General features: G+C 43.2%; 1 protein-coding gene across 5 annotated transcripts; it reads left to right on the top strand.

Annotated features, from left to right (window-relative positions):
• Positions 1-1461: 1461 nt before the first annotated feature.
• Positions 1462-18361, top strand: ACKR3 (atypical chemokine receptor 3). 5 transcript variants are annotated; one of them, XM_038749799.1, is made up of 3 exons: positions 1475-1535; positions 7539-7601; positions 16509-18361. In XM_038749799.1, exon 3 carries the CDS (start codon positions 16536-16538, stop codon positions 17625-17627), a length of 1092 nt encoding a protein of 363 aa, XP_038605727.1. In that variant the 5' UTR covers positions 1475-1535; positions 7539-7601; positions 16509-16535; the 3' UTR covers positions 17628-18361. The 5 variants fall into 5 exon arrangements, with proteins under 5 accessions (XP_038605728.1, XP_038605727.1, XP_038605726.1 ...); XM_038749798.1 differs by having other exon boundaries at positions 7539-7719; XM_038749800.1 differs by lacking the exon at positions 7539-7601 and having other exon boundaries at positions 1462-1535.
• Positions 18362-20240: the final 1879 nt, after the last annotated feature.

The raw sequence follows: 20240 nt of genomic DNA, 5'->3' as shown, positions 1-20240 counted from the left end.
AGCATAGAGTGCTAAATTATATTAAGCGGAATGTCAGTTCACTTTGGTAAATTCCTTTCTTTTGGTAGCTGCTGGAGAGCAGGTGCAAGTTTACTCCCTCCTATTGTATATCTTTTCAAAATATTCTGGCGCCACGAGATAAATTTTAAGCTTTCCTCTGATACGTAAAACATTTCTTTTGTTAAGGGCTTTGTTCGGGTTGAGGCTTTCTGACCACACACTAGCTTAATTTTACAGTACCCCAGCCAGATGCAATCCTATCTTTGTCTGCCACTGATTTTAATGAATGTATAAGATGGTCCTTTTCTCTAAAATGTGTATTTTAGGTGTCAGCATGGTTGTGAACTGCATACAGGTATACATGCCCTTAAAGATGTACTTCAGAAAGGGAAAGAATTAAAATTTAAAACATCAAAAAGCATGTAAGAAAGGCCGCTGTCTTTCTTTTACTTCTGTATGTGTATGTGAGCATATGCACACACGATGTGATTCAAGACGTTTAACCATTTTTTTTTGAAGGCTGATTGTGCAAGGACCTGATTTTTCTGTAACGATAAGATTCCCTGGAATTCAGCCCAAATCCCTTAACCATTTCTGTGCCCCAGTTTTACACTGAACATATTTTAGAGCTGCCATGGCTAAAGCAAAACTTTAACAATGCACTTCCTAAACAGGAAAACACACATCTGACAAAAAATAAAAAAAAGTATTTGTCTTAGATAAATTGGGGGAAGGGCATTTCCATTTGGATTAGCTCTTTAGGGAATTTGAACTTAAAATTCTTGCAAGTGAACCTATTCTTCAGCTATTCAGCATCACCAAGAGCGTCCTGTAAATTCTGAAGAGTACTGAACAGTAGTGACATTCTGCAGACATGAAAAGGTGACTACTTGTAAAGGAATCACATACTCTTTAAGGAGAAAACAAAACTAGCACTTGATAGGCTTAACAGCACACCTCGATTCAGAGGGTTCAAGGAAATTAGCCTGTGGACAAAGTCTTCCCTGAAGTTAAGAAAGGCACTTCTAGCAGGGAGCTGTGTTTGCTCATGGGATTTAAAGATATACCTGAGACAAGCTAAATATTTGATAATTTAGTAAAGCAAGCTAATGCTTCTTGAGGGGATTCCCTTCCTCCTGTTATTTGTCAGAGACAAGTTCTATGTGGGAGGGACCATGCGTTTTGCATTTCAGCTCTGGAAAGGGAGTAAGGCTTAGGTCCAAGGAGCGGTGTGGTGCAGAAGTGTCCTGGATCGAGCTAACGGTGTGGGTGTGCGCGGGTGCAGGCGTGTGTGTAATGCGAGAGCGGTGCACGAATGCATGGGAGCTCGCGTGTGCGTGTGTTTGTACGCGTGGGTGTGTCTGTGTGTGTGTGCGTGTTTGGCAGCACACGATTTACAAAGCTGCCATCTAGAGGAGCTTCTCTGCAGTGTATATATAACAGCCGACCGGTCCTGCGAACAAGCCTCAGTCTCTCGGAACTGCTCCGAAGAGGAGATCGCCTGCTCCGGGAGGAAGGAAAATTCAGAGCCATAGGTAAGGAAGCGGTCCCCCTTCACTTCTGTCCAGAAAGGAAGGGCAGCGTGAGAAGGAGCAGGCTTTCACTCCTGGAGGGGGAAGGAAGCCCGTTGCTTATTCGGGAAGCCAAGTTTCTTTCTTTTTCTTTTCTTCATTTTCCCATCTTGAGAGATGGGTGTTGGAAAGTCTTTTAATTTTTTTCTGAAACCTCAGGGCGCAGAGTCTCTGCGTGGAATGGTCTCGTCGGAGCGATCTGGGGCTTAGCCTCTCTGTAGACTAAGAAGAAAAAAGTTGTCCCGGCTTCTTTGTTTCAGTGGGAGGGGTGGGTGCAGAGACACACTTTATTCTCAAGAGCCCTGGCTCGAATAGACCCACGCGTGTATCTGGGCCGGGAGAAGTCAGGGAGCGCAACCGGACTGCCAAAGAAAAGTCCTACTGGTCTGCTGCAATTTGGGGCGCTGCTCGAGGTCTTGGGAAGCTAGTCCTGGGCACATGTCAGTGCTTGGCAGGAGCTGTGACAGGATTGGCAATGGAGGAACACAGCCGTGGAACCGCTTTATTTGCTAAAAAGGAGTTTCTGTAGATGTGGCATCTCCTAAGGATCTTTGGGGACCCGAGATATATTTGAATTCAATGCTTTAGAGGGATTATCAGTCCTTTAGTTCAGGGAAGACAAAGCTGAATGTTAAATACATGTGTCCTCTTCCTTGATTACATTTAGTTTAATCTAATTTGAGTTGTTATTTCTGCAGCTTTCTTCCAAGGTGAGAAGTTTTGATTCTAGCCAATTGTTTCTGTGCCACTAGGCATAAGAAGCATGCATGGGAGGAAAGGAGTTTAAATGGAGGGTCAGTCAGGGATGGATTGGTAATAAAGACTTGGTTGTAACTTCCAGGGAGAATGAGGAGTTGTAAAAGTGCTGCCCCCCTCAACCTATTGCTCACAACAGGATAATTGGGGTTGAAAAAGAAGGGGCCTCCTTAAAAGGTTTATGGCCCTTTGAAGATATTTGGTGGCAAAACCTGAAACTTCATTCTGCAAAGTTTCAGTGTGAGCAATAGTAACTTTTTCCTCCTCCTTTTAAGCACAGATGCTGCCTTTGTGTCCCTTTATTTACCCTATGAAAATGTGCAGGTCAAATAGGCTTGCATAGACCAGAAAGTAAAAACAGCTAGTTTCTATATTCAACTTTCTGTAGCATTAAATGGAAAAAGTTCATGCACTTTTTCCTTTAGAATGTGAACATTTCCAGAGCAAAATTAACGTTGGAGGTGCTGAAAGGCATAGTTGTGATTAGGAATTTCTCTCTTTGAAATAAGCAGTTTTTGTTGTTGTTATTTTTTTTCTGTAAATATTTTGACTTCTTTAACTGGTCACTGATGCTCAAAATAGTAAATACAGAGACCAATAGTGGAGGGCAAAGGGGAAACAACAGAAAGCTGAGTAATAAGAAGCAAGATTTTGCTGCCAAACTGATTAAAAACAGAGATGCATTGCTATGTCAAGAGAAAACAAAGTGTCCTAGAAAATTTATCAAAGACAGTTGAGTATGTAGAGCACTCACCTTAGTTGAGTGAGGAATGTTCAGCTCATCCTACTCTTGTAGTAACAGTAATCCTCAGAGAACTCAGGGGGTTTAATGCTTCTTAATCAGACCCAATACAGGCAAAGCATCTGCTTTCTGGTTGCAGAATGCCCCAAATCAAGAACAGTAGCTTTTTGTCTGATGATTTTAGGTAGTGATTCATGTGAGGAAGTTAGTTGAAGTTATACTGAGCTGAGGCTAACATGCAAAGGGAATCTTCTTGACCATAGGAGAGCAAGCAGAGGGAAGTGCTCTAAAAATGTTCAGGAAATATAGATATTTCTTAGAGATCGTTTGGTTTAAGGGCATTTGTGACCCGCAGGAAGGAACGAGACATTGAAACTGGTATTACACCCTGGTCAACAAGGAGTTATTTTTAAGTTTTTTAAATAATGGAGTTGCATACATGTGGGTGCAGGCCGGGACGATACAAGCTATCTTGTCCAATGTTATGAAGGCTAGAAACCGGAAGGCTTTAATTACAATGTGATGGGGGGGGGGGGGAGGGGGGCAGGGGCGGGTGTCTAGAAAAAAAGTACTTCGTTATGAAAAGCTGAATTCTATTTTAAGAGCTTAATATGTCCATTTCCACAGCTAGTATCTTGCAAAGTTATGCCCTGTAAACTTTTTTTTCATCTTAAGTGGAGCTTGTTTAGTCAAGGATAGGAAAAGAGAGAAAATGGAAAAAGCTTTTCATAAAAGCACTGTTCTTGCAAAGGGTGGGGTTGGGGTGAAGGGTGGACAGCTATCAGAAAGTGTCTGTAAACTGCTGTTGGGCAAGAAACTGATAAAGGACCTAGTTCAGAATTTACAAAAGAATTTTATTTTGAATCCTTTGAGTTTATCTTTCAGGTAACTGTTTCTTTTTTCCCCTTTTCCTGCTCTCCCTCAAAGACACATGTAGGAAACCCTTTCACCTTTGTGGGGGTCTAAGATCGAGATCGCATTTCAAGGAAAACCGTGACATGGATTATTAGAGTCCTTCCCTGAATGGTATTGAATCTAAAAAAAATAGGGCTGAATAGTAAAATGGCTTTAGTTGGCCTGACTGATCTAGCCAAATGCCTTTTCTCCAATACTAATCTGGGTGGGAATGTAGGCTCTGGTTACCCAGCCAATCCAGACAGACGGGCCTTTAATGCCGTAATCTCTGGATATAGCTGTCATGATCGTGATCTTCAATACCAGCAGCTCTTTCCTATTGGGGATTTGAGCACAATAAACGGTATCAGATTTCTAGATGTGGATCTTATTTTATCCCCTGAATATTTTATGTGAGACTCTGTATTTAGTGTGTTTATGGGCTAGATATATATCAGATTGTATATGTATGTTTGTGTGGGGGTGTGGGGACGGGTGCGGTGCGCAAGCGTGGTGTGTGGGCAATATATGACCAAAGGTCATAATATTTTTTTCCTTCCCAGATATTTTAAGTCAATCCCTTATCTACATGAAATAAGATCACCCACGATCACTGATGAATGTTTAGTCAAGACTGTATTGCTTTCTGTTTGGCACTCTACAAGGACTTACTATTCTAGTATCAGCACTACCAGATGGCCACAAAGTTACAGCTCAAATTTTCTTGCTTTCTTGAGCTCCTCTATCCTTCAGGTCTGTTTGCTTAGATTGAAAGCAGGATTTCTATTTAATTGGTTGATGACATAAGATTGCATATATCAGATTCTTTCAGTGCCTGTGTTCCAGATGAAATTGAAAGCCCCTTATCAAAATAGCACATATGATGGCCCAAGGTGGATCATTCAAATGGAATTAGTTGCTTTTGCAAATATAGGGTCATTGTGGTTTGTGCTCAGAAGGGCAAAACAACCTACTGAAAAAGTGCAAAAGCCAAGATCTTTCATTTGGTGGGCTGCCAGACCAGTTGGACCCTTCTACAAAGACTCTCATACTCAAAACCTGAGTGATTTCAAAAGGGGGTGGGGGGCGGAGGGATGAAGATGTGTGTGTGTGTGTCTGTGAGCGTATGTGCTTGCTGGGAGAATAAGGGAGAATGGACTGGAAGAGAGGAGGGAAAGTATGGGAAAAGAAGTGGAGAGGCAAGAAAGGGAATACAAACAGAGTCAATGGTCCCCACAGTATTACTGCCCTGGGCCAACAAGCATCAGTTACCACAAAAAGCTGATAAGAAGTTAATGCTGGTCAGACTAGCTTTTAACTCGCTATTGGCAGCAGTCCATACTGTAGAGTGACAAAACATAAATGTTTCAGTGAATGTCTTAAGCAGAGGAGCCATCTGCTCTGCTAAAGGAGGTTTGACTTGGTGGAGGGGGGACAGTAGAGATAATTTATCTCAAACCTGCCAGATTCTCAGAAAAAGTCGCTGCAGGTTTCCATTATCTCTTGTCCTCAGCTATCGAAGCTGGCATTGGGGCACCTGGCAAGAAGCAAACACGTTGAGAAGCTGTGAGACAGGGGTGGCGGAAGGCAGGTTCTGTTGACAGGTTCTGGAATCCCCTCATAGAGTGCCTTTTTGATATTTTACCGGAAGTCACCTGCATGAGGAGGAGGTTTCCTACAGGGCTAAGCAGCCTCCTAAAATGGGCTTGTGAGTTATAATTATGGCTAAGATGTTCCATGCTGGCCAAGATCTGGGCCAAGATTTTTAAACTCAGGTAAATGTTCCTCATCTACCTAGTTAGCTCCACAGATTACTTGATTATTGAATAAAGGTCTTTAGAAATGAGAGAGGCTAACCAACTGACCACACATATAACCTATTAGTTGCCACAGTGGAATTGTCCTTCCATTTTGCTAAGTGTTGGGTAGACGGGTTTATCCCCAGGGTCTGTCTTTGACATCTTTGTGGGCAGAGATGGTGTCTACCAACTCTATTGTATTATGCTCTCCCAGGAGCTTAGTACTGTGCTCAGCACAAAGTAAGTGCCCAATAAATACCATTGATTGATTGATACAACCAGGTTTGACTCAGAAAGATCTGGAACTTCCCCCACTCCCTTTTTATGGAACCCACTAATAATAAAAGTATAAAGGAGATATTAGTCTGTTGTTGTCCCCTCTCTCCTCTCCCAACCTCGAGGTCAAGCTTTGTATGTTGTGCCTGGTGAATTTTTAGTGGCCTTGTTTTTGCAAGCATTTCACTTTCTGTAGAAATTCCACAGCAGCAGCAGCCTCTGGTATCATTTGTAAAAGAAACTCCCCAGCTGCCTCAGAGTTAGAGAAGCTTGGAATAAAGATAGAAGAGACCAATATTCTGATCTTTTTGTTTTGCTTTGTGGCCCTCCCTCTCCTCCCCAATCTGAGTTCTTTGGAAGCAAAAGGCCTTGAAACCTGCAGTGTCTGAAATGAGTTTCTCCATTCCCTCCAGCCTTCAAGAGGCCAGTTAGCATATGAAGAGGCAGCATGCAGGAGGACCTGCTGACAGGTTTGGCTACAAAATCCCAGCAAAACATTTGAGGCAGCTGGGAACTGAATTACTGATTTATTCCAGCAGAGGGTGGTCTGACCTGAGGTCTAGGCACTGAACGGGGAAGAGAAAGCGCATCTTGATCCCCACTCTGCCTGAAGGCAAAAGCAGGCTTCTCCCTGCTCCACTTTCTCTTGTAAATGCAACTTTAATTAAAAAGTAACGTATGTACACAAGAAATCCTAAGACTTCCCTGGTGGTCAATTAGGGTAGGTTGAATGCAGTTCTGCACAGAGTTGAGGAAGGGATTTCCAAATAGAGGGGGGCGGTTATAATTGTATAAGCACACCCATGGGAGTTGAGGAGGATGCAAGTGGCCACTTCAGTTTTTTTCCCCACCCTGTTGAGAGCTTGATGCCATTTTTCTGTATTGTGGTCCCACGGGGCCGGGTGTTTCTTTTTAACTCTTTAAGCGACAGTTATGGGAAAACAAGTGGCATTCACCTACACCTCAAAGGTTTGGGGGCTGAGAATCAAGTGTTTGGTTTGTAAAATCTTCAAGAGGTAAAGAGATTTTAAATTTCTGTCTGCCTCTCTGTGTGATTTTCTGCCTGATGTCTGTTTCTGTTTCCACCTCTCTCTTTTGCTAACTTGGTTAAAGTATTTCAGCTTGGGTCTTGTTTAAAACAAAAAGCAGTGCCGTGGTTTTTAAATGAAACCTCTCTTCCCACCCCTATCCCCTCCCCCAAAAAACTTCCTATACAGACACTTTGGCTATTTAGGGCATATGTTTATATTCCCTGTTCAGTATTACATGGCACTAACCCCTATTTAGCAGGAGGAGGCTGCCCTTATTAAATCATCGTATTTATTTTTGTTGGGAATAACTCCCATTTGTTTCCAAAGTCCAGTGCATTAAAACTATCCAGGGGATAAAAGGCATGTGTTTGAATGGCATTCCTTTCAGCTACCAATTTAAATGCACCCAAGATCTGATTGCTGAACCATACTGTTTACTTAATATCTCTTTCTTCTCTTATATCCCCAGCACAGCCCACAGCAGAGCAGTGGAGCAGGAAGGCCCATTCAGACAGGAGTGACTGTTTATGTGGTAAGGGCATTCCCGCCCAATATCTGGTTACCAGGTCCTCCCTTCTTGTGTTTCAGTTCAGCCCTCTGGGGGCTCCCCAGCAGCAGGCCCAGTGCACCCCAACCCTTCACTGTACAAGGTATATTTACTATTTTATTTATTTTACTTTGTTAATTTGTTTTGTTTTGTTATCTGTCTCCCCCTTCTAGACTGTGAGCCTGCTGTTGGGTAGGGGCCGTCTTTATATGTTGCCAACTTGTACTTCCCAAGTGCTTAGTACAGTGCCCTGCACACAGTAAGCGCTCAATAAATACGATTGAATGAATGAACGAAAGGCAGCATAGCAAATACAAGTGTGAGTGATCCACTTTCTTCTGGCTTTTCTACCCTCCTGGGCCCTCTTGTATCTGTTGGCTGAATTTCCATCCTGCCAGCCATGAGAAGGTGGATGAGGAGGGAGGAGGGCGGGAGGATTGTTGGGAGATATAAATTTTCTAATGGGTATAAATTTTCTAATTGATAAGTATTTTGCATGGTGAGGGGAGTCTCACATAATGATTTCTAACTAAAATTTAGCATTGCCCAGCTGGAGGAGGCACATAGCAAAAGGTTTCCTCCACCTTCTTCTCCTCAGTAGGTTGGGTCCTGTGAGTATGTCAAACTTGGCAGCAGCCCGAGAGGTATGAATATCACAGGCAGTCTGTAGCTGGGGAAAACAGAGTAAATGCAAAATGAAACCATTAAATTATAATTCTCTAACAGGGTGGGGGGTGGGGGGGAGGGGAGGAGGCATGGCTTTCCTGATTAACTCCTTGTGTACCACAGCGCCATGCCTGTTGTATCAAGGATGTCTGCCTCAGTTTGAGCATTGGTGAATCAAGTATGAGGAAAGAATTGGCTGCACCTGGCATTTGCAGGGCTTTAGCTGCCTATATGTTTGGCTTGTAAAGGACTGATTGCAGACTTAGACACTGGCCACTAGAGCTTGAAATCAACAGAAAGAGGGTCATTAGAGGCTAGCATGGCTCAGTAATCAGGGCTCTTGAGGACAGTTTCCTTACTCAAAGAACATTCTTGGAATGGGATGGGGTTTCAGGAAAAAAGATGGAATGGAGGCAGGCTATCCAAACTCCTGTTCTATATGCTGGCCTATGAAAGCTCATCTCTGCTCATCATTACCAAAGATTTGGCCAGAAACCAATTGGAGTTGAGTATTTTGAGGTTAGATACTCAGCCAGTGGAACAGTAGTTCTATTTTTAACCAAGGGTGCGGGGAACAGCTCTTAGGAGGCAAAATGGAGAACATTCAGGATCCTGCAGTTAATAACATAATAATAACTGTGGTATTTGTTCAAGTGTCTACTATGTGCCAAGCACTTTGCTAAGCGCTGGGGTAGATACTACCAGATCAGAATCTCTCCCTGTCCCACATGGGGCTCATGGTCTAAGGGGGGAGAACAGATGTCAATTGAGCAATCTTATTTACTGAGCATTTACTGTGTGCAGAGCACTGTACAATATGAGCATATAACAGAGACACTCCTTGCCTACAGTGAGTTTACAGTCTAGGGGGAGAGACAGAAATGAATATGACTAAATTACAGATATCTAAAACTCAGTATGTCCAAGACTGAATTCCTTATCTTCCCTACCAAACCCTGCCCTCTCCCTGACTTTCCCATCACTGTTGATGGCACTACCATCCTTCCCGTCTCACAAGCCCACAACCTTGCTGGCATCCTCAACTCTGCTATCTCGTTCACCCCTCACATGCAATCCATCACCAAAACCTGCTGGTCTCACCTCTGCAACATCACCAAGATCTGCCCTTTCCTCTCCAACCAAACCACTACCCTGCTCATTCATTCTCTCATCCTGTCCCAACTGGATTACTGCATCAGCCTCCTCTCTGATCTCCCATCCTCCTGTCTCTCCCCACTTCAGTCTTCACGCTACTGCCCAGGTCATCTTTGTGCAGAAATGCTCTGGGCATGTTACGCCACTCCTCAAAAATCTCCAGTGGCTACCAGTCAACCTACGCATCAGGCAAAAACTCCTCACTCTCGGCTTCAAGGCTCTCCATCACCTCGCCCCCTCCTATCTCACCTCCCTTCTTTCCTTCTACAGCCCAGCCCGCACCCTCCGCTGCTCTGCCACTAACCTCCTCACTGTGCCTTGTTCTCGCCTGTCCCACAGTCAACCCCCATTCCACGTCCTCCCCCTGGCCTGGAATGCCCTCCCTCCGCACATCCTCCAAGCTAGCTCTCTTCCTCCCTTCAAAGCCCTACTGAGAGCTCACCTCCTCCAGGAGGCCTTCCCACACTGAGCCCCCACCTTCCTCTCCTCCTCTTCCCCCTCCCTGTCCCCCCACCCTACCTCCTTCCCCTCCCCAAAGCACCTGTATATATGTCTGTACAGATTTATTACTATATTTATTTTACTTGTACATATTTACTATTCTATTCATTTTATTTTGTAAATATGTGTTGTTTTGTTGTTTGTCTCCCCCCTTCTAGACTGTGAGTCTGCTATTGGGTAGGGACCGTCTCTATATGTTACCAACTTGTACTTCCCAAGCGCCTAGTACAGTGCTCTGCACACAGTAAGTGCTCAATAATTACGATTGAATGAATGAATGAATGAATATGTATGCTTTGGAGCTGAGGGTTGGGGATGATTAAAGGGAGCAAATCAGGGTGATGCAGAAGGGAGTGGGAAAAGAGGAAATGAGGGCTTAGTCTGGGAGGACCTCTTGGAGGAGATGTGCCTTCCATAATGCTTTAAAGGTGGGGAGAGTAATTGTCTATCAGATATGAAGAGGGAAGACATTCCAAGCCAGACACAGCTTGTGGGTAAGAAGTCGGCAGCAAGATAGATGAGATCGAGGTATGGTGAGTAGGCTGGCGTTAGAGGAGTGAAGTGTGCAGGCTGGGTTGTAGTAGGAGAGTAGCGAGATGAGGTGGGAGGGGGAAAGGTGATTGAGTGCTTTAAAGCCAGTGGTAAGGAGTTTCTGTTTGATGCAGAGAGGTGGATAGGCAACCACTGGAGATTCTTGAGGAGTGCGGAAACATGAACTGAAAGTTTTTGTAGAAAAAATAACTGGGCAACAGAGTGAAGTATAGACTGGAGTGGGGAGACAGGAGGCAGGGAGGTCAGCACAGAGGCTGATATAGTAATAAAAGTGGGATAGGATGTGTTTGGGTTAATGTGTTAGCAGTTTGGATGAAGATGAAAGGGCAGATTTTACTGATGTCGTGAAGGGTGAACCAACAGGATTTAGTGATAGATGAATATATGGGTTGAATGAGAGAGATGAGTCATGGATAACACCAATATTACAGGCTAATGAGTCAGGAAGGATGGGGTAGTGCTGTCTACAGTGATGAGAAAGTCAGGGGTATTTAATCCCCATTTTACAAATGAGGAAACTTAGGCACAAGTGAACTTACCCAAGGTCACACAGCAGGCAAAGGGCAGATGGGTCAGAATCCCCAAGTCCTCTGACTGCTGGTCTTGTTCTCTTTCTACTTTGCCACACCAGGTTGAACAAAGAAACTCCTGCATTGCAAAGAAGGATAAACACCTCACCAGCTTCCCTTTCTCTTGAGAAGCCCGTGTCCTAGTGAAAAGACCACAGGTCTGGGAGCCAGAGGACCTGGACCCTAATTCTGGCTCTGCCAGTTGGTTGCTATGTGACTCTGGGCAAGTCACTTAACTTCTCTATACCTCAGTTTCCTCAGCTGTAAAATGGGGAGTATATACCTGTTTTCCCTCTTATTTAGACTTTAGCCCTATGTGGCTCGGGGACTGGGTCCAACCTGATCAACTTGTATTTACCCCAGTGCTTAGAACAGTGCCTGACACATAGTAAGCGTTCAACATATTCCATTAAAAAAAGGTAGATAGTAAATCCGTGAAGTCTGCATTTTTGGATCCCTCCCTCACACTAGTCAGTGCAGCTTGTTGTTTTTAGGGTTAGTAAGCATTTAATCTATTAAAGATTTTAGTGACTAGAATGGCTTGCAGACTCTATGAGAATAGAACAAAGAATGAAACTTTTGGTAAATTCACTCTTTGAAGAATGTTTCATTTCAATCAGAACGGAACATGCTGAATAGCCTTGGGCACCTCTTGGACATGCAATGGTTTCAAAGTCCGTGCCACTGTTGAGCACTTTTATCTCACAACTTCCTCTCCCTACCACAAGGAGAGAGAGAGAGTCACAATAAAGATTGACAGACAAGAACAGGACCTTTCAATCATACCCCTGTTCAACCTTTATCTTTTCAGACTTGAAGTTTTGCAAAACCTTGAAAGGACTGAAGGGAGCAAACACAGAAACTGTTGTTCACCAAATTCACAACACCAGGGTGAGGGGGTGCCCTCTGAGATCTCAGGGGGCTGGGGGTAGACTCACCCAGCAGGGTTAGTAAAACACTGGACTGAATCGATGCTGGCCAAAATATCAGTAGATTTAAGAGGAATTTGGATGTGAATAAGTTCATGGATGAGAAGTGTATAATGAGTCAGTAGGGGAGAGGTTATGGAAATTGGATGACCCATCCCCAGCCAAGAGATTACATGATTCATCCAAGCAGTCTGTTGCCACTATTGGAGACAGAATTTCCAATCTAACCCAATCATGGCATTTCTTATGTTCTGGAAGAGCCAAGTTGATAATAAGTTTTCTGTTGCCATAATTTTTGTCCAGATGTTACCACCATAAGTAATGGTCCCTTAAGACTGGAGCATGGCACCTGGGGTAGTTGGTGTGAAGGGCTTTTTATGTCTTGAGAGTAGGTTCTATATAACAGAATTACAAGGTAGGGCTGAATGAAGCATGCCAATTAATTTACTCTAATGCCGGTCTCCCTCACCACATTGTAAACCCCTTGAAGGCAGGAGTCATGTTTACTTAGTCTATTGTGTAAGGGCTTCACATGGTGTGTTGCAAAAAGTAGGAGCTCAATGGATATCATTGATTGATGTTGAGGGTGGGGATTTCTCTCTACTTTAATGAGTACATCTGGGCTGTTACTGTTAATCTGTGCTCTCTTTGGATGTGCTTATGCCAACACTTCAACTTGGACCAACAAGGTAACTCTGGCAAAAAAATCAGTTCACTTAACTTTCTATGGTCTTACTTAGACATCTTAAGAATGAAACCTTTGGACCCTCCATCTTTAAGGCAGTTGTAGAAGTAATTTTTCAAACTCATGAACATCATCACCAAGCGTTACTCACTGAATAGAGTAAGAATCAGGTTTACTGAGAAGAAAAGCTTCGAGTCATTCCAAGCATTTTCAACACTGATAAAGTAACCCTTATAAATAGGACCAGAGTGGTGGCTGTGAGCCCAGTTTACATGTCAATTTTGAATGAAGGTGCCAAGCTCTTAGCTGGGTGTTTTGCTCAGTGTACCTTTTGACTTGAGCTTGATATAGTTTTATCAGGATCCCAGTACAAGAAATGTTGTACGGTACCGTGCATCAGATAGATAGATTAATTCCACCACCCTTCAGGGATTGGAGATAAAACGGCTTTAAAGAACCCCTTGCCGAAAGAGGTAGCATCATCATTTATGCTGCAGAAGACAGATTCAATTGCCTGACATTTATTTGGCCATGGTATCTTCTGTTGATTTCACACCCCAGGACTGGAGCCAAATTTGATGATGTCAGATGTATATGGTAATAAAGAACCACACAAAAAGCAAATGCTGTTTCTCTCTTTGAAGACCAGATGAATTTGGTTTTAGGGTGGGTTTGTTTCTGTGGTTTTAATTTGCTTGTTTGCTTTTTCTTTTAATTGCTAAGACACAACATAGCTGAAATAACACAGCTCATGTTCAAACAACCCATGGGGTAATGGCAAAACCTCTTGGCCATTGATTTTGAAGTTCTACAGCACTATAGAACTTTGAGCAAGCCTAACTGACCACTTCGCCCATTACACTCGTAGTGGGAGGGAATGTGTCTACCAACTCTATTGTAATGTACTCTCCCAAGTGCCTAGTACAGTGCTCTGCACAGAATAAGGGCTCAATAAATTTGACTGATTGATTAATTACACGCAGACTCATTCTCTTTGCTCCTTCCAAGGAAACCCTTTGACTCTGGCTCTTGACTCTCTAGGCTCCCACCCCGTGCTTACACCTTTCCCTCTTGTCCTGAATGCCCTCCTTCCTCAGCTTCACCAAATCACATCCCTCCTCACGTTCCAAGCTGTCCATAGAAGTCTCCTCTGGGAGGTACTCCTTGATTCCACCCAGTCGGACTTGCTAGCCATCCCAACAGCTACTTCTTTTTCTTTTTTTCTAATGGTATTTTTAAGTGCTTACTCTTCCTTCAACTTTCCCATCCTTCCCAGCAGTATCTCAAGAGGAGCTCTCCTGCTTTGACTCAAAATCCACTCCTTCCACCTGCACATCTGGTCCCATCCCTTTGCACCTTATCAAAACATTGGCCCCCTCCCTTCTTCTCTCCCTGACTGCCATCTTCAACTGTTCACTCTCCAATGGGTTCTTCTCCACTGTTTTCAAGCATGCCCCTTTCTCCTCTATCCCCAAAATATGCTCCCTCCTTGACCCCATGACCCATGACCCCACAGCTCTCTCCAGTTTTCACCCCATCTCCCTCCTACCATTTCTCTCCAAAATCCTTTAGCTAGTTGTTTACATCCTCTGTCTCAAGCTCCTCTCCTCCAGTTATCTCCTTGACCCCCTCCAATCTGGCTTCTGTCCCCTTTACTCCACGAAAACCACCCTCTCAAAGGTCACCAATGATTTTCTACTTGCCCTATCCAAGGGCCTCAACTCTATCCTAATCCTCATCCACTTCTCAGCTGCCTTTGACATTGTGGACCAACCCTCCTCATGGAAGCAATATCCAGCCTTTGTTTCACTGACACTGCCCTCTCCTGGTTCTCTTACTAGTTCTCTGGCCTCTCATTCTCAATTGCAGGCTTCTCCTTTGCCTCCCACCGCCTAAATATGGTTCAATTCTGGGTCCCCTTCTGTTCTCCATCTACACCCATTTCCTTGGAGAAATCATTCACTCCCTAGGCTTCAAGTAATAACAATAATAATAATGATGGCATTTGTTAAGTACTTACTATGTGCAAAGCACTGTTCTAAGCACTGGTGGGGGGAATACAGGGTGATCAGGTTGTCCCACACAGGGCTCACAGTCTTAATCCCCATTTTACAGATGAGCTAACTGAGACTCAGAGAAGTTAAGTGACTTGCCTAAGGTCACACAGCAGACATGTGGCAGAAATGGGATTTGAACCTATGACCTCTGACTCCAAAGCCCGTGTTCCTTCCACTGAGCCCCACTGCTTCATAATAATGGCATTTATTAAGCACTTACTATGTGCAAAGCACTGTTCTAAGTGCTGGGGAGGTTACAGGGTGATCAGGTTGTCCCATGGGGGGCTCACAGTCTTAATCCCCATTTTACAGATGAGGTAACTGAGGCCCAGAGAAGTGAAGTGACTTGCCCAAAGTCACACAGCTGTCAATTGGTGGAGCCGGGATTTGAACCCCTGACCTCTGACTCCAAAGCCCGTGCTCTTTTCTCTAAGCCAAGCTGCTACCTCTATGTGGATGATTCCTGAATCTGCATCTCCAGTTCTGATATATCTCCCTTTCTTCAGTCTCACATTTCCTTCTGCTTTCACCAACATCTCTACTTGGATGTCTTGTACCACCTCAAATTTAACATATCCAAAACAGAACACCTTATCTTCCCCTTCAAACCCTGTCCTTCCCCCTGACTTTCCCATCACTGTAGATAGCACCATTATCCTTTCTGTTTCACAAGCCCAAAAGCATGGCTATCCTTGACTCCTCACTCTCATTCAACCCATAAATTCAATCCATCAGTAAATCCCATCAGTTTAACCTTCACATAGCTAAAATCCGTCCTTTCCTCCCCATTCAAACTGTTATCACATTAATCCAGGCATTTATCCTGGCCCACCTTGACTACTTGTATCAGCCTCCTTGCTGACCTCCCAGCTTCCTGTCTCTTCCCACTCCAATCCATACTTCATTTTGCTGCCCAGATCATTTATCTTTAAAAACATTCAGTCCACTTTTCCCCACTCCTCAAGAACCTCCAGTGATTGCCCATCTATCTCTGCATCAAACTCTTTACCATCAGCACTCAGTCACCTTGTGCCCTCCTAATTCACATCTCTAGTCTCCTACTACAACACATCCCAAATACTTTGCTCCTCTAATGCCACCCTATTCACTATACTTCAGTTTCATCATTGCCTACCTCTCATCCACATCCTGCTTCTGGCTTATAATGCCCTCCCACTTTAAATCTGACAGCAATTACTCTCTCCACCTTCAAAGGCTTACTGAAGGCACATATCCAAGAGACCTTCCCTGACAAAACCCTCATTTCTTCTTTTCCCACTCCCTTCTGCATTGTCCTTACTTACTCTCTTTATTTACCAAACCACCCTCTTCAGCCTCACAGTACTTATGTCCAAATCTGAAATTTATTTATTTATTTTAATGACCGCCTGTTCCTTTAGACTATAAGGTCACTGTGGGCAGGGAATATGTCTGTTATATTTTCGTGTTGTTCTTCTGACTTCCAGGCCCGTGCCGTATTCACTCGGCCATGCTGTTTCGACACCCATCTGTTCACCTGTTTGTTTCTTCACCTAGGTCCATGATTTGAGTGCATTTTCTTGCTCCTAACTCTATCCACTGACTCACTTGTTAGAATGTAGACTTCTTGAGGACAGGGATTATATTTGTCTTTGTTGGTACGTGCCCCATGTGCCAAGTACAGTGCTCTGCTTTCAGTAGGCTTTTAAAAAAATTGTTGATGCCAAAGAGCAAGATTATTTTAATTTAACTTATCCTAACCTAAATTTTTTCTTCCTCGTCTTTTTCTGTTCTCCTAGGTATTTTGAACTGGACGTGAACAAACCATGGATTTTGCCTCCATCTTTGATTACCCAGAACCTGGGAACTTCAACGACAGCAACTTCACATGTACCAGCGGAGACTGTATATTAGTGGACACTGTATTGTGCCCTAACACACTCAATAGAAGTTTTTTATTATACACCCTATCTATTTTTTATATCTTCATCTTTGTGATAGGCTTGATAGCCAACTCAGTGGTAGTCTGGGTGAATCTTCAGGCAAAAACCACTGGTTATGAAACACACCGCTACATTTTGAATCTGGCAATCGCTGATCTGTGTGTGGTCATCACGCTTCCCATCTGGGTGGTGTCCCTCATTCAGCACAATCAGTGGCCTCTGGGAGAGCTCACCTGCAAGATCACGCACCTCATCTTTTCCATCAACCTTTTCGGGAGCATTTTCTTCCTCACCTGCATGAGCGTGGACCGCTACCTCTCCGTGACGTACTTCACCAACTCCAGCAGTCACACGAAAAAGGTCACCCGGTGCGTCATCTGCACTTTTGTGTGGTTGCTTGCCATTTGTGTGTCTCTGCCAGATACGTACTACCTCAAGACGGTCACCTCCGCCACGAGCAATGAGACATACTGCAGGTCTCTCTACCCAGAAGACAGTGTCAAAGAATGGCTGATTGGCATGGAGCTGGTCTCGGTCATCCTGGGTTTTGCCATCCCTTTTGCCATCATTGCAGTCTTCTACTTCCTCCTGGCCAGGACCATTGCGGCCTCCAATGACCAGGAAAAGCATAGCAACCGAAAAATAATCTTCTCTTATGTGGTCGTCTTCCTTGTGTGCTGGCTCCCCTACCATGCCGTGGTGCTGCTTGACATCTTTTCCATTCTCCATTTCATTCCCTTCAGCTGTCAAATGGAAAACTTCCTGTATGCAGCCCTTCACGTCACTCAGTGTTTGTCTCTGGTCCACTGTTGTGTGAATCCTGTGCTCTACAGCTTCATCAACCGAAACTACAGATATGAGCTCATGAAAGCTTTCATCTTTAAGTACTCGGCTAAGACAGGCCTAACAAAGCTTATTGATGCCTCCAGGGTATCAGAAGCTGAATACTCTGCTCTGGAGCAAAATACCAAATGATCAGACCTTCCCTCAAAAACTGTCTTTGGAACTTCTCCGCCTTTGGCTTTTACCAGGGAGTGGGAGCAGTATCTTAGCACGAGGAAATGTGGGGCAAGTCAGAGTGTAACACCCAAGTCAGGTGTCATTTGGTTTAATTCTCTGGGCCTACAGGGACACTCAAACTACACAGTTGGGAAAAGTTGTAATAAAGAAAGCATTTGATGTTACTGGTATTACACATTGTATCTGGCTTCATTTCTTTTGTAAAATAGGACATCTTAAATTCATTGTATATTTTATATAGTGTATTGTATTTAAAACCTAAGACTTTATTTTCTGGCTATTGATGTATCGAATACTTGTATTTGAAAATTAGATATATTTTTATCTTGTATTGGAAGCATCATGTCTGATGTGTGTACCCAGAGTGCTATAGTTTAAATGTTAGATTTACTTCATTTTTGACTCTTATTGTGTCTAATGACAATATTAATAACAATTATTAGCTATGTTGAAATTATGTCAGTTTTGGCTGAGATGTTTTATTTTCAATAGCTTTTACACCTTTATTGTGGTTTATACCAGTATGATTGGTGTGGAAGCTGTTTCTTCTGTAAAATAGTCTGTGACATTACTGAAAAATTAACAGTATTTGTTTTATGATCAAGTCTGCTCAACTTTGCAGCATTGTGCACACATTTCAAAAAATTCTTGCTATCTGTAAGTTATTTTTGTAAATAAAATTCTTGAAAAGTAAATACCTGGATCAAGTGTTTCATCTTTAGCTTTTCTCACAACCTAAGTGCTCTGGAACTGGACTGAATTTTTAATACTGTGGCCTTTGATTTGGATAAGATACCCTAAGAAAGATGTGGATAAGTGTTTGTAATTCTTTACCAATAGCCTTTTATAGGGAACCACTGGGTTCTTGGGTGTTGAACCCCTATTTTAATGTGGGACAAACTTCATGGCTGGATTCTAGATCAGATTTTATTATTATTAAGTGCTTTAGAGTCATTTCCGGATGTTGCCAACTTGTACTTCCCAAGCGCTTAGTACAGTGCTCTGCACATAGTAAGCACTCAATAAATATGATTGAATGAATGAATGAATAGCGACTCCATGGATATACTTTCTCCAGAACATCCTGTCCTTTGCCATAATCCGAAACCTTTCGAATGGTTCTTCTGTTATCGTTGTTATTCATTCAATCATATTTATTGATCGCTTACTGTGTGCAGAGCACTGTACTAAGTGCTTGGGAAATACACGTCGTTATGGTCTCTGTCCATCTAGCTGCTGATGTGCCTCTTTCACGTTTTCCCTGGACTTTTCCTAGCATTAGTGTCTTCTCCAGAGAATTAGCCCTCCTGATTATGTGTCCAAAATATGCTAATCTAAGTCGAGTCATTTGGCCGCCCAAAGATGACTTTGGTTTAATTTGTTCTAAAATCCATTTGTTCATCTTTTGGCAGTCTATGGTATTCACAAAAGCCTTCTCCAACACCACATTTCAAAAGAATCAATATTTTTTCTATCCTGCTTTTTCACTGTCCAGCTTTTGGATCCATACATTTTCACTGGAAATACCATAGAGTTGACAATTTGTATTTTCATGGCAATTGTTACATGAGCACATTTCATGACTTTTTCCAGGCTCTTCATAGCTAGTCTTCCTAACATTAATCTTCGGCATATTTCTTGGCTACTATTTCCCTCTGTCTTTTATTCTGGGCTTTCTCTCTCTTGACTGTGGTTGTGTTTTGTCTTCTCCAAACACTCTCTCCATCTGTGACCAGAACACACAGTATTTTATCACATTTCCCTTTTCTGATTATCTTTCCCATGTGTAGCTTGCCCTGTTCCCCAGTTTGCATGTAGCAGATCTCTGGTGCACCTACTGGGTGAAATTTTTTCCCTTTGCAACAGCTGGAAATGACATTGGTTCCTCCTGAAAGCCCAGTGTCCCACAGAGGAGTCTGACGTACTTGATGCAGAACATGTCCATTTCCTGCAACTCATTCATTCATTCATTCAATTGTATTTATTGAGTGCTTGCTGTGTGCAGAGCACTGTACTAAGTGCTGGAAAGTACAATTCAGCAACAGAGACAATCCCTACCCACAACGGGCTCACAGTCAAGAAGGGAGGTTGGATCTTCCAGCTAGTCCTGCTAAGCTTTTGGCTTGGCAGAGAAAGTAGGAACCAAATCTTGATGGGTGGTAGGTTAAATGCACAATAACAAATCAAACCTCAAGTGTCAGCAGCCACCCTCCACTAAGTCATCAGATGCTTCTCATTTGCCTGCCACATGGACCCAATTCTGCAAATGTCCCTGCATGCATTTTATAAGCAATTTCTTCTGTTCTGGGTGCTGGTTTAGTGAGTTTAGAGATGCCTTTTTTAGCAGGTTAAATTCGATGACACCTTCAGTTTTTAAAGTGCAAAAGAATGGTGACATCCCAAATGTCATATGAAAATGAAAAATGAATGTGAAAATTAAAATGAAAAATATGTGAGAAGGAGCATGGCCTAGTGGATAGAGCATAGGCCCAGAAGTCATAAGGACCTCGGTTTTAATCCTGGCTCCACCACTTGTCTGCTGTGTGACCTTGGACAAGTCACTTAACT

Source organism: Tachyglossus aculeatus, chromosome 7 (assembly GCF_015852505.1).
Source record: "Tachyglossus aculeatus isolate mTacAcu1 chromosome 7, mTacAcu1.pri, whole genome shotgun sequence".
NCBI classification, from domain to species: Eukaryota; Metazoa; Chordata; class Mammalia; order Monotremata; family Tachyglossidae; genus Tachyglossus; species Tachyglossus aculeatus.
The sequence above is the reverse complement of the archived record's forward strand: the minus strand, read 5'-3'. Positions and strand labels throughout refer to the sequence as shown.

Excerpts from the sequence above, each read along its gene's own strand:
- ACKR3 (XM_038749800.1), top strand. The coding sequence starts at position 16,536 with ATGGATTTTGCCTCCATCTTTGATTACCCAGAACCTGGGAACTTCAAC.